This window comes from Erinaceus europaeus, chromosome 3 (genome assembly GCF_950295315.1).
Source record: "Erinaceus europaeus chromosome 3, mEriEur2.1, whole genome shotgun sequence".
Taxonomy (NCBI): domain Eukaryota; kingdom Metazoa; phylum Chordata; class Mammalia; order Eulipotyphla; family Erinaceidae; genus Erinaceus; species Erinaceus europaeus.
This window is the reverse complement of record NC_080164.1, coordinates 127609934-127622174: the sequence shown is the minus strand read 5'-3', so window position 1 is coordinate 127622174 and position 12241 is coordinate 127609934. Positions and strand designations below refer to the sequence as shown.

Below are 12241 nucleotides of genomic sequence, written 5' to 3'. Positions count from 1 at the left end.
AAAAGTGAACATTTAAAAAAGAGCTCTTAATCTCATGATGATGGAAAGGTTCCAAAGCTTTCTTAAGCCTAGAATGCAGAAGCCCAGCCTGTGGCCTCTATTTCTAATTTAGTAAGTTCATACTCACCAGCACAGTACCCCACGAAGTTGAGGAACTGCTCCTCCTTACAGCTGGTCCTGCAGCTCCCATCAGTAAGGGTGACATGAGGGTGACAGGAGATGCAATCAGATTCCAAGGGGCCACGGCACTGCCTGCAGGTTGGGTGACATTCTAGGGGGAGAGAAAGCAAGAACGAAGAATTAAGCTCTCAGTCCAACATGTCAGTACATGCAGGATTGAATACACTCAGCAAAGTGCATTCAGAGCTGACCTCAAACACTGGCCACCTCAGGAAGCTTCCTGAGCGAGGCTGGCACAACCTTAGAGCTCAGTTCAGTGACATCTGGAGTCAGTGAAGATAGCACACATGATGAGAGTTATTAAAATGGAGTAACTGGTCACACATTCCAGAGAACCTAGAATAACCACATCAAAAAGCCAACGTCAGTAGAAGGCCTTCTCCCCTTCTTGAAATGGCATGAGTCAGATAGAGCAAGACAGGGAAAGGAGCAAGATACTCTGCTTCTCTGAAAGTGTTGACAACCAAAGGAGGAACCACACACACCAAGGGACATCAAAACTTTTCCATAGCTAGATGCCAGCCATAGCCATAGTTTCCTTTTGGATCACAAGTGGGATGCCTATTCCGGCAGGTGTGCTTAATTAGTATATTTAAAATTACATTAAAAAGTCTTCTTTCTTGAGGTTACTACAAGCTGTGTTTGAAGTTCAGTTTTTGAGACGAATTTATGTCAAAGCTCTGCTTCTCCAGAAATACCACCAAATTAATAAGAGGCACCATACTGCTGATAAATAAATAAATAAATAAATACCAAACAAACAAGCGAGTCACAGTCGGTGTAGGCAATAAAGGGAAGGATGGCAAGCAATGAAAGAAGTTGCAGCTGCAGAGGCATTCTTGTTGCCAAAGCAGGCGGCGAGAGCAAGTGCATGGCAGGAGATGTGAGGAGCTCTCTGCCAAGGAAGAGGGGGTCTAAGCAGCCTGATTCCTGGAGGAAAGGAGGGGAGGAACTGGAGCTGGGTGGCACTGGCTGGAAATGAAGACAAAAATGCCCTTCTGGCTCAGAGTTGGTGGGCAAACTGCCTCTTACTTCTTCTGGAGAAAAGCCAGGAGAAGATAAAGAGTTATTTAAAAAAAAAAAAAAAAGTAAGAAAAATGAACTGCTGATTAGAAGGTTAGCACTAGCTATCACCCTTTCTACATTCCTGGGGCTCTTAACTTTAAAAAAGCCTGTCCAGAAGATACCAGCATTCTTGAGATGGTTTCCAGCTCCTGGTTCTTCCTCCCCACCAGGAGATTTCCAGTGGCTGAGGAGCTCGCCGTGCCAGCCCTCTGCTGGCTCCGAGGGGCAGAGGTGTAGGCAGAGAAGGATGGGAACTACTCAGTAGTTACTTCCCCAAACAGTTTACACATAGAAAACCAGCTGGGCTAGGCAAAGCACACAGGAGGATGAACAACAGTTTTTAAGGGCACCATCCCTGACAAAGGATCAGTTCCACTCTCCCACTGGGCCTGATGGGAGTGGTTAAAGCCAAGTGGAGAATCAGGCCTGAGAGAGATTAAAAAGGTACTTGAGAAAGGAAAATTCCCAAGTAAATATAGTATTGATCTTCAATCGTCTAAAATTGTGTTCACATTAAATGCCCTCTTTGAAGCCTGAGGCTAGAGGAATCTAACAATTGTTCCTTTATTCTAAAAAAGAGTTTTTAAATTTTACAACATGCTTTCCAGCTCCATAAATATATGCAATATAATGTCATAACAATGGACTGTTTCCTACAAGCTGTTCTCAGCTGTCTATTTTCAGAACTAAAATGGTAATCATGACAGAATGTGTTTCTGTCTTTTAATCCATTGCAACAGAAAAAAATATAGTACTACAGTAAGGTGTTAAAATTTTAGTATTTTGTCAATTCCTATAAAACCCTGAACTAATCTCAGCTGGCAACTTCTAGAGTTTCCGGTTCTGAAATATAAAGATGGTTTGAAATATATATCAGACTGAACTATAAAATAAATACTTCTCTTTCCTCTCCCCAATACCTGATTCTATACAAATGCCTTAGAACCTGCGGTAGCTTGTCACCGTGGTAATGACCAGCATCAAGCCCACCCCTTCCTGTATGGATAGGATCCATTGGCTCCATTTTTTTCCGCATCACCCACAACTCCTCCTCAGAAGAACAGGATTTCACTTGTTTCATCTCTACTCCCAAAGTTCAGGACAAGGATTTACAGCCCAAACCCTTGATATGACATTTTTAATTACAGTGTCTGGCTGCCCATCATGACAAAACATGAGCATACGGACTATGCCCCAGCATGTTCCATACGCACCTGTACAACTGCTGTCCTGGCTGAAGTATCCATCCGGGCACTGGGAGAGGCAGCGCCCATCCAGCAGTACGTGGGAAGATGGGCAGGCTGTGCAGTGCTGGGCACTCTTCCCGACACACCCCAGGCAGGACTGGTGGCAAGCTGGATAAAGAGCAGAAAACACAACAGTCTCTGAGGGACAAGGGCAGTATCTCTGTCTCTCTTGTTACAGCCCCTGGCTGGGATCCATCCTGCACACTCACTGGGTTTTGCCCATGGTTTTAGGATGGTGCACATCTCATGCACTTGTTTCTGAAAAGTCAAAGTCCTGCAAAGCAAGCACCTGCAGAATACATGTCACAATAGAAAAACAGCCTCATGTAGAGTCATATGTTTCTTTTGTCCCATGCTTCCATTCTCAGATAGGGAGCAAGAAGCCACAGTACTCTAGAGGAAAGTTCTCCTGAAGGAAGGAAGAGCAGCATAGCTGGCAATGAACTGCTTCACCAGGCTGCTCAGACTAAAGGGACAGAGAGGAGGGTGCCATCCTTCTCTCTGTTACCTGTACTTACCTGTGATTCATATTTTCTCAGGTAAAACCATATGAATGTGGTGTTTTCTTCTGGGGAAAATATAGCATTGTTTCCTGATTCCACAAAAGTTTATACAGTGCCTATTCTCAGGTAGAACTCCACCCCCCAAAGGACAGAAGTGAACCAATATTTCAAACACTCAAATTAGCTGTGTTCATAGACACACAAACAAATAAATGGGAGATTATCAACAGGGGGCAAAATAACAGAGCAAATAAGAGCATCACCTCAAAACTCTGTGACCTTGACTAAGCTACATAATTTCTCATCAAAGCTCCTACTTCTTCAACTCAAAAACGAAAATATAAACCGTACATGCCACGTAGGGTGTTGTGGACACTAATTGGGTTGATGCATGTAAAGTGCCTGAAAGTATGTTGGACACATAGTCAGAGTTTAGGGAATCTCAGTCACAACTATTACCATTACCTGCAGTAAGTGACCAGAGGTTTAAAAAGATTTTTTTCTTGCCTCCAGGGTTATTGTTGGGGCTCTGTGCCTGCACCACAAATTTACTGCTCCTGGAGGCTACTTTTCCCCTTTTGTTGCCCTTGTTTTTTTATAGTTGTTGTGGTTATTATTGTTGTTATTGATGTCATTGTTGTTGGAGAGAACAGAGAGAAATGGAGAGAAGAGGGAAAGACAGAGAGAGGGAGAGAAAGACAGACACCTGCAGACCTGCTTCACCGCTTGTGAAGTAATTCCCCTGCAGGTGGGGAGCCAGGGGCTGGAACCGGGATCCTTATGCTGATCCTTGCACTTCATACCATGTGTGCTTAGCCCGATGCACTACTGCCCGACCCCCTAAAAAGAAATATTTTAAAAGAAAATATCTCTGCTTAGTTAGCTACATCAGACCTTGAAGAATAAAAGGGCTTTAGTGTCATTTTCCGAGGGTAACCAATGGGTTAGTTATGCCTTCATGTTTTCTGTATTTCTAATACTTTGACATCTGACCATCAGGGACCTAGTGAGAAAACCCCTCAATTTCTGGTTGTCTCTATCTAATATACAAATAAAGATAACAAAAAATTATAAAAAAAACAGAACAGAATACATCAACTGGTATATATGCAACTATTACAAAAGAAATGGACACAATCCATTATTTAAGACATATTTAACACAATATAAAATAGTACTTAATAGAAATTCAGATGGCACCACTAAACACACACACACACACTTAAATTATACTGTCAACATAACACTTTCCAGAATGATTTGGGAAAACAACATACTTCTGTGTGCTTAAATATTCCTGTGATATGTTTCTACTAGACTTTATACAAACTGTTAAAATCCCTAGCTCTTTCTGTTATACCTCCCTAGTGAACAGATAACTAAAGTATTTCACTGTTGGGTTATAACCTGGGGAGCAGTGAATAAATGTGTGATACCCACACAATGTATCTTTTTTATTTAATTCACTCCATTTGGGTGCAAAGTTAATGCTGACAAGGTGACTCTGCATAAAGGTTATTACTGAATTAGATAAAACAGAAAAGCAAAGAGCTGAGTTGAAATCCAATGGGCCAGAAGTTCCAGGAGAAAGTCTCTTTGCCACCCACTAACTTTAGAAATAAGCCTCACAGGAGTCAGGCGGTAGCGCAGCAGGTTAAGCACACATGCTACAAAGCGCAAGGACCAGTGTAAGGATCCTAGTTCGAGACCCTGGCTCCCCACCTGCAGGGGAGTCGCTTCACAGGCAGTGAAGCAGGTCTGCAGGTATCTATTTTTCTCTCCCCCTCTCTGTCTTCCCCTCTCCTCTCGGTTTCTCTCTGTCCTATCTAACAACAATGACAACAATAAGACAACAAGGGCAACAAAAGGGAATAATAAAAAAAAAGCCTCACTAGAAATGAGCATGGCCAACTTCAGAATCACTTTCACTGCAAATGTTTAAGCACCACGTAGACAGGGAGTCAGAGAGAGAGCTGCCATGTGACACAGAGTGCCCATCCTCTCAAAGTGCCTTTCCCTCACTGATGCAGTCTGCCTACAGGTCCAGTCATTTGCATTTGCATCTTTAAAACCCTCTTATCCAATTTCAGTTCTGTGCTGCTTTGGGAAATGTCTTGCACGATTTCAATGACTTTTATGAGGCCTGATCATTTTATAGAAGCTGATTTCATAGCAGAAGTTCTGGTTTGAAATCTAAGTTCCTTCAAGGAAGACTAACCCCATTATAGGGCATCTATGGAAGAGCTATGAAAGAAGTTCTATAAATAATTTCTCCAAGTAATGCTCCATTTTTAGAAAGAGTGCCTCTCCAGTTGATAGCTAAGTATATTTCTGAAAGAGCACAACTGAGCTTCTTAAGCACTGAAGGTGTCAGTACTGAAAGTATCCTTAGGTGGCTGTAAAGTCCAGTCAAGTGACACCAGAAAAACTGCACCTGAAATAATTAAAATATTGTTATATTTTTTCTATTATATATAATATATATTATGTATATTATATATATAGAAAGAGGTGTATTTCCTATTGACATTCCAGACAATAAGACTTTCTCTTTTGACAAAAAAGAGAAAAAAACGTGGTCCAAGGTCCCTACTTTCACATATACTGATAAAGCCCTCTGATTTTTAATGTCAAAAAACTTTTTTTTTGCCTCCACCGTTATTGCTGGAGCTTGGGGCCTACACCACTAATCCACTGCTCCTGGAGGCTATTTCCCCCCCTTTTTTTGTTGCTCTTGTTATTTTATGGTTATTATTATTATTGTTGTTATTGATGTTGTTGGATATAACAGAGAGAAAATGGAGAGAGGAGGGGAAGATGGGGGAGGGGGAGGAGAAAGATGGACACCTGCAGACCTGCTTCACCGCTTGTGAGGCAACCCCCCCTGCAGGTGGGAAACCTGGGGCTCAAACCTGGATCCTTCCGCCAGTCCTGGTGCTTCCTGCCATGTGTGCTTAACCCACTACTCTACCGCCCAACCCCCTCAAAAACCATTTTTAAGGTCAAAACCAATTTTTTTAGAGGTGAGTCCCCTTGCACCTGTTAGATTTTAGAAACAGACCAAACAACATCACTACAGCCAATTTCAGAACTATTTTCATTGTAAATGTGCAAAGAGGAAGTAGATAACCAGCTGGTTAGTGCCCACATGGCAAAAAAAAAAAAAAAAAAAAAAACTCCTTCAAATTTATCATGTAAATATCAAAATCTTCTAGACTATAGGTTCCAGTACTGTGATGAGAGATGAAAACTAAAATGGGGGAAAATTTAAAATTCTCCCTCTCCTTTTTTAAATTTCTTTACTGGGGAATTAATGTTTTACATTCAACAGTAAATACAATAGCTTGTACATGCATAACATTTCTCAGTTTTCCATATAACAATACAATCCCCACTAGGTCCTTCTGGCATCCTTCTTGAACCTATATTCTCCCTCTACCCACCCCAGAGTCTTTTACTTTGGTGCAACACGCCAACTCCAGTTCAGGTTCTAATTGTGTTTGCTTCTGATCTTGTTTTTCAACTTCTGCCTGAGAGTGAGATCATCTCATATTCATCCTTCTGTTTCTGACTTATTTCACTTAATATGAATTTTTCAAGGTCCATCCAAGATCGACTGAAAATGGTGGTCACCATTTTTTATAGCTAAGTAGTATTCCATTGTGTATATATACCACAACTTGCTCAGCCACTCATCTGTTGTTGGACACCTGGGTTGCTTCCAGGTTTGGGCTATTACAAATTGTGCTGCTAAGAACATATGTGTACACAGATCTTTTTGGATGGGTGTGTTGTTATCTAGCTTCTTGCTAGATTCATTGGGTTTTTCTATGTATACTATCATGTCATCTGCAAATAGGGAGAGTTTGACTTCTTCTCTTCCAATCTGTACCCCTTGAATTCCTTGCTCCTGCCTGATTGCTATGGCAAGAACTTCCAACACTATGTTGAATAGTAATGGTGGTAGTAGGCATCCCTGTCTAGTACCTGATCTGAGGGGAAATGCTTCCAGTTTTTCACCATGGAGTATGATGTTGGCTGTAGGTTTGCTATATATAGACTCCACTATCTTCAGGAATTTTTCATCTATTCCCTTTTTTTGTAGTGTTTTGATCATAAAGGGATGTTGTATTTCATCAAAGGCTTTCTCTGTATCTATTGATATGACCATGTGGTTTTTGGTCTTGCTTTTGTTGATGTGGTGGATCACATTGATTGATTTACGTATATTAAACCAACCTTGCATGCCTAGGATAAACCCCACTTGGTAATGATGACAATCATTTTAATATACTGCTGTATCCGGTTGGCTAGAATTTTGTTCAATATTTTAGCATCTATGTTCATCAGAGATATTGGTCTGTAGTTTTCTTTTTTTGGTTGTGTCCCTGTCTGCTTTTGGTATTAGAGTGATGTTGGCTTCACGGAAGCTGGCAGGGAGTATTCCAGTGTCTTCAATCTTCTGGAAGACTTTTAAAAGTAGAGGTATTAGTTCTTCTTTGAAGGTTTTGTAGAATTTATTTTTAAAACCACCTAATCCAGAACTTTTATTCTTGGGAAGGTTTTTGATAACTGTTTCAATTTCATTAGCTGTGATGGGCCTCTTCATGTTATCTACTTCATCTTTACTTAATTTTGGAAGTTCGTAGGTATCTAGGAAATCGTCCATTTCTTCCTGGTTCTCTAGCTTGGTGGCATAGAGTTGTTCACATAAGTCTCACACGATATGCTGAATTTCTGTGGTGTCTGTTGTGATAGCTCCTCTTTCATTTAGTATCCAATTTATTTGGGTCTTCTCCCTTTTTTTTTTTTGAGTCTGGCTAAAGGTTTGTTGATTTTGTTCACTTTTTTGAAGAACCAATATTTACTTTCGTTGATCTTTTGTATGGTTTTCTTATTTTCAGTGTTATTGATTTATGCCCTAACTTTAGTGGTTTCTGTCCTTCTGGTTGCTTTAGAGTTCCTTTGTTCTTCTTCTCCTTCTCCTTCTCCTTCTTCTTCTTCTAGGTCTTTAAGATGTGCAATCAGGCTGTTTATTTGTGCTTTTTCTTGTTTCCTAATGTGTGCTTGTATGGCTATGAACTTCCCTCTCAGTACTGCCTTAGCTGTGTCCCAAATATTTTGATAGCTTGTGTTGTTAAGTAGTGTACTGTTGAGCTTCCACATTTTGGGACTGTTACTAATCTTTTGTTGATTGTTAAGTGTTAGTTTAATTCCACTGTGGTTTGAGGAGATGCTTGGGATGATTTCAATGCTCTTGAATTGGCTGATGCTGTCTTTGTGGCCTAACATATGGTCTATCCTTGAGAATGACCCATGTGGACTTGAGTAGAATGTGTATTCCAGTTTCTTGGGGTGAATGACTCTGAAAATGTCCAATAGTTCTAGTTTATCTATCTCCTCATTTAGCTCCCTCATGTCATTATTGATTTTATGCTCCCCCAATGACATTTTTCCCCAACCTTTTCTTAGATAGGACAGACAGAAATTGAGAAAGAAGGGGGAGGAAGGGAAAAAGGGGGAGGGCTTGTAGCACTGCTTCACAGCTCATAAAGTTTCTCCCATGCAGGTTGGGGACCAGAGGTTGACCCTAGGTCCTATAGCAACATGCCTGCTCTACTGAGTGCACTACCACTCAGCACCCCCATCCCCAACCCAGTCTTTCATCCTCTGTTTCTATTAGTACTCATTCCCCAATCACTGTCACTCACACTGAAACCCTCCCTATACCTCTTCATCAGCACAGCACAGTCAGTACACACTGATTCACACTTTCCAAGTCTCTTCTGAATCTACCTCACCAGCCCCACAGCCACTAGAGCAGCCTCACCATGAAGCAGACCAATGCAGCAGGGTCCCCACCAGCCCACTCCTCCCCACTTACCCATCAGAGATTGCTACAAGATGCAAATTGCCCAAATTATTCCTTGACTTAAAACTTTTGGATTCTTCTCTATGACCAAGAGTGTCGACTGGAAACTTAACCTCAGCAGAGCACTGAACACACTCGGATCACCCTGTGTCTGCAGCCTCATTCTTCAGTCAATGCTATAAGTTTTCTGCTCCAGGAATGAGTACACTGTATATCTCCACTATGCCTGGTGTTTACACTTGCCATGTCCCTGGGCTGGAACAGAATGTCCTTTTCTGTGATGCTGTTTCCCTTCTACAAAGGTTCCCTCACACCCACCCCTCCAGACAGAAAAACTCATTTGTGCTCTTCAAATAATTTGTGCCTCTTGCCATACTAACACATACCATCTCCTATCAATTATTTGTTCAGATGTCAGTCTCCTTTACTTGGCTATGCTCCTTTTAAGGCACAGTCTGTATCTTTTCCATCTTCTATCTCAATATGTAGTACACCCATACTATATAAGCCAGAAGGGGAAAGCGAAGGCAACTGAACATTCCCCCAAGACCTGCATTCGTATAGCTTATGTCAGCACTGCTGGGACTACATTAAAAGTGTTGCTTAATGTGGAAGTCATGTATTTTATTCAATTAATGCAAGGGGATCGTGGCTTCATAAATAGTAACTTACTCTTAAGCTGAGCAGGCAGACTCTTGCCCATTTATTTCTTTAATTAAAACTCTGCCCTCAGGTCTTTGGAGCTTAGCAACAACTAAATAGATCAAAGCACCCAAAGTATACTTCATTTCTTCTCATTCACCTAACATAAAAGAATTGAACAAAATCATTAGTGAATTTCTTTTTTTAAAGTGTTACTAGTTTAGTGAGTACATTTAATAGGATAGAAGCAGAAAATAACAATTTGTCTCCTTTTTATGCATGCTATCATCTATCTATCTATCTATCTATCTATCTATCTATCTATCTATCTATCTATCTATCTATCTGACATAGAGAGAAAAGATGCAGATAGAGAAAGAAACCAGAGCAATGCTTGGCTCTGGCTTTGGTGGTGCTGGGGACTGAACCTCAGAACCTCAGGCATGAAAAGTCTTGCATAACTGTTATGCTAACCCCCAGCATATTTTTTTCCTCATAAGTTCCCCCGTTTGACCAGCTTTGTTCAGTCCCTGGGTAAAAGCACATCAAGAATTCAGTGCATTGCTAGAAAGATCCTGCTAGTGGATTTCAAAGCTTTAATGTCTTCTCCAGTTACACCTCCTCAGCACAGAAGCCTGGTGTGGCAGGATGGCAGAGCCTGAGCTTGCCTGGTTTCTTCCCTATTTCTCTGTCAAGTTCCTAAAGGTCCTCTTGCAGAGAGTTTACTGATGCCATGTTGCTTCATAACATTCCATGGGCTTCGGATGTACCTCATACAGATAAATCTATATATACTGTACCTGCTACAGGTGGGTTGTTGGAAAAGTCATGATGTATTTTTCCATATGGTGGGGCTGGGGATGGGACCTGACACCTCAGAGCCTCAGGCATGAAGAGTTTTGAATAACCATTATGCTATCTCCCTAGCCCTCTCCCAGTCTTCTCTGAAAGAGGACTACTTGCTGATATTAAAAGCTGTTGCCTCAGGTTCCAGCTTCCAGTCAACCTGCACCTTGATGCTAAGATCTTCCTCTTTGGAACAATAACAGGTCTTGGCACATCTTCAACTACAGGGAGTCACCAAGACAAGTAAGTTTCCTTATGGCATCACAAAGGCTTGGGCAGCAAGGAGGAGCTGCTTAGAAGATCCAGAGAATATACTTGTAGCTGCCAGAAGTGGGGCCAGAGGTGGCAAATGTGAACAAAGGTGATCAAAAGAAAACACTTCCTGCTATAAGATAAATCCATCCTAAGAAGTACAGCAAAATTACTAGTGTCAACAATATCTGCTGTGTATCTGGAATCTGCAAAAAAAGAGTAAATATTAAAAATCACATCACACAAAAAACATCTGTGATGTGATAGATATAAACTTATAGGAGTTATTATTTTGTAAGATATTCATGTCAATTCATCATACTGGGTATATTAAACTAATGTAATGTCCTGTCAGCTATATCTCAATAGAACCAGTAAAGAAACTACTAAAAAGGTGATTCCAAATCGATCTTGATTTTTGTGCAATTTTGCCACTTGTAGTTAAGACCCACTCTAAGGGGGCAAAGCCATCTTCAAGTCTGAAAAAGAATACTTGGACATTTTAGTTGCCAGTTTCCCTGATGTCTACTTGGTTAACACTCTGTGACTATTCCAGGCATTCTAAAAGACTGCTGATACAGGTATGGGGCCACTAAAATATTTATTCTCTCTGTGTGCTTCTCTAAAACATTTCTTCTCTGCTGACATAATACATCAGAGATGAGTTAGAAATTTTCATTGTAATGCAGAGTTCATTTTTAAAAGAAAAATCGTAATTCCTTCCAAATTATATTGCCTTGAACCTCTAGCTAAACCTCTTGGGAACTGAAAGAAGTTATCATTCATCTGTCTTGGAATGGGGCAAGTACATGGCTAGCTTAATGCTCTCTCCACACTCAAACTGTTGACATGTTAACTTAGTCGTATCATTAAATGATTAAATTCTAAAGCCCTCCTGTCAAACACAGTATAAGACACTTGAGTTTCGAAATAAGGAAATGTTGACTGAGCAACTATATCTTGTATCAGAGCTGAGAGAGTAGAGGTTTCACTGAACTTATTCACAAGTGCACCCAGGAGACAACCAGTACACACTTGCAGAAGACATGAATAATGACATGCTGTGCTTCTGCTACCAATAAACAACTCTTTGATCTCTGTTAATTTCATATTTATATGGACTTGCATAGCTATATACTCATATGGACTTAAAAGTATGCTCCTCTACTAGCCGAATGCCTGAAGTAGTTTTGCTTCATGGCCCATTAGTTTGCCCTCGATCTGTCTTGTAGTTCAGAGTGGAAACTTTTAGAATAACTTCTGACATCATGCCAGACTCTTGGTAAACAGTTTCTTCCCTGAAAGCACCTGCCTCTTGCTGTCATTAGCTTCAGTAAGATTCTAATCACTCTGCTGCAGTCTCAGAGAAAGAGAGAGAGAATGCCAGAAAATAGTTGTTTTTCTTCCTCTTTATAGGGAAGTATTTGAGATCAAAAGTGCTGTAAAATAAATTCTCAGTGGTGCATGGGCACACACACACACATGCAGGCACATTCACACACTAACCTTTTTTTTTAAATGTTCTACAAAGAGGCAAGGGTATTTCAGGGAGTGTGTGAGGACAGGCCAGTGGAGTCTCTCAGGACTCCTCAGGCCTAAGTTTATAAATAACACTCCAGCAGAACTGAAAATGG

At 40.9% G+C, this 12241-nt stretch overlaps 1 protein-coding gene across 4 annotated transcripts in view; it reads right to left on the bottom strand.

Moving 5' to 3' along the window:
* FRAS1 (Fraser extracellular matrix complex subunit 1) overlaps window positions 1-12241 on the bottom strand; it is a 532387-nt gene that overhangs the window by 227905 nt on the left and 292241 nt on the right. For all 4 annotated transcript variants that reach the window (XM_060187916.1, XM_060187915.1, XM_060187917.1 and 1 more), the window contains 2 exons: window positions 2460-2600; window positions 128-271 (listed from right to left, as the gene is read on the bottom strand). In XM_060187916.1, the coding sequence (XP_060043899.1) occupies window positions 128-271; window positions 2460-2600 (285 nt within the window). The remainder of the gene's footprint in view (window positions 1-127; window positions 272-2459; window positions 2601-12241) is intronic.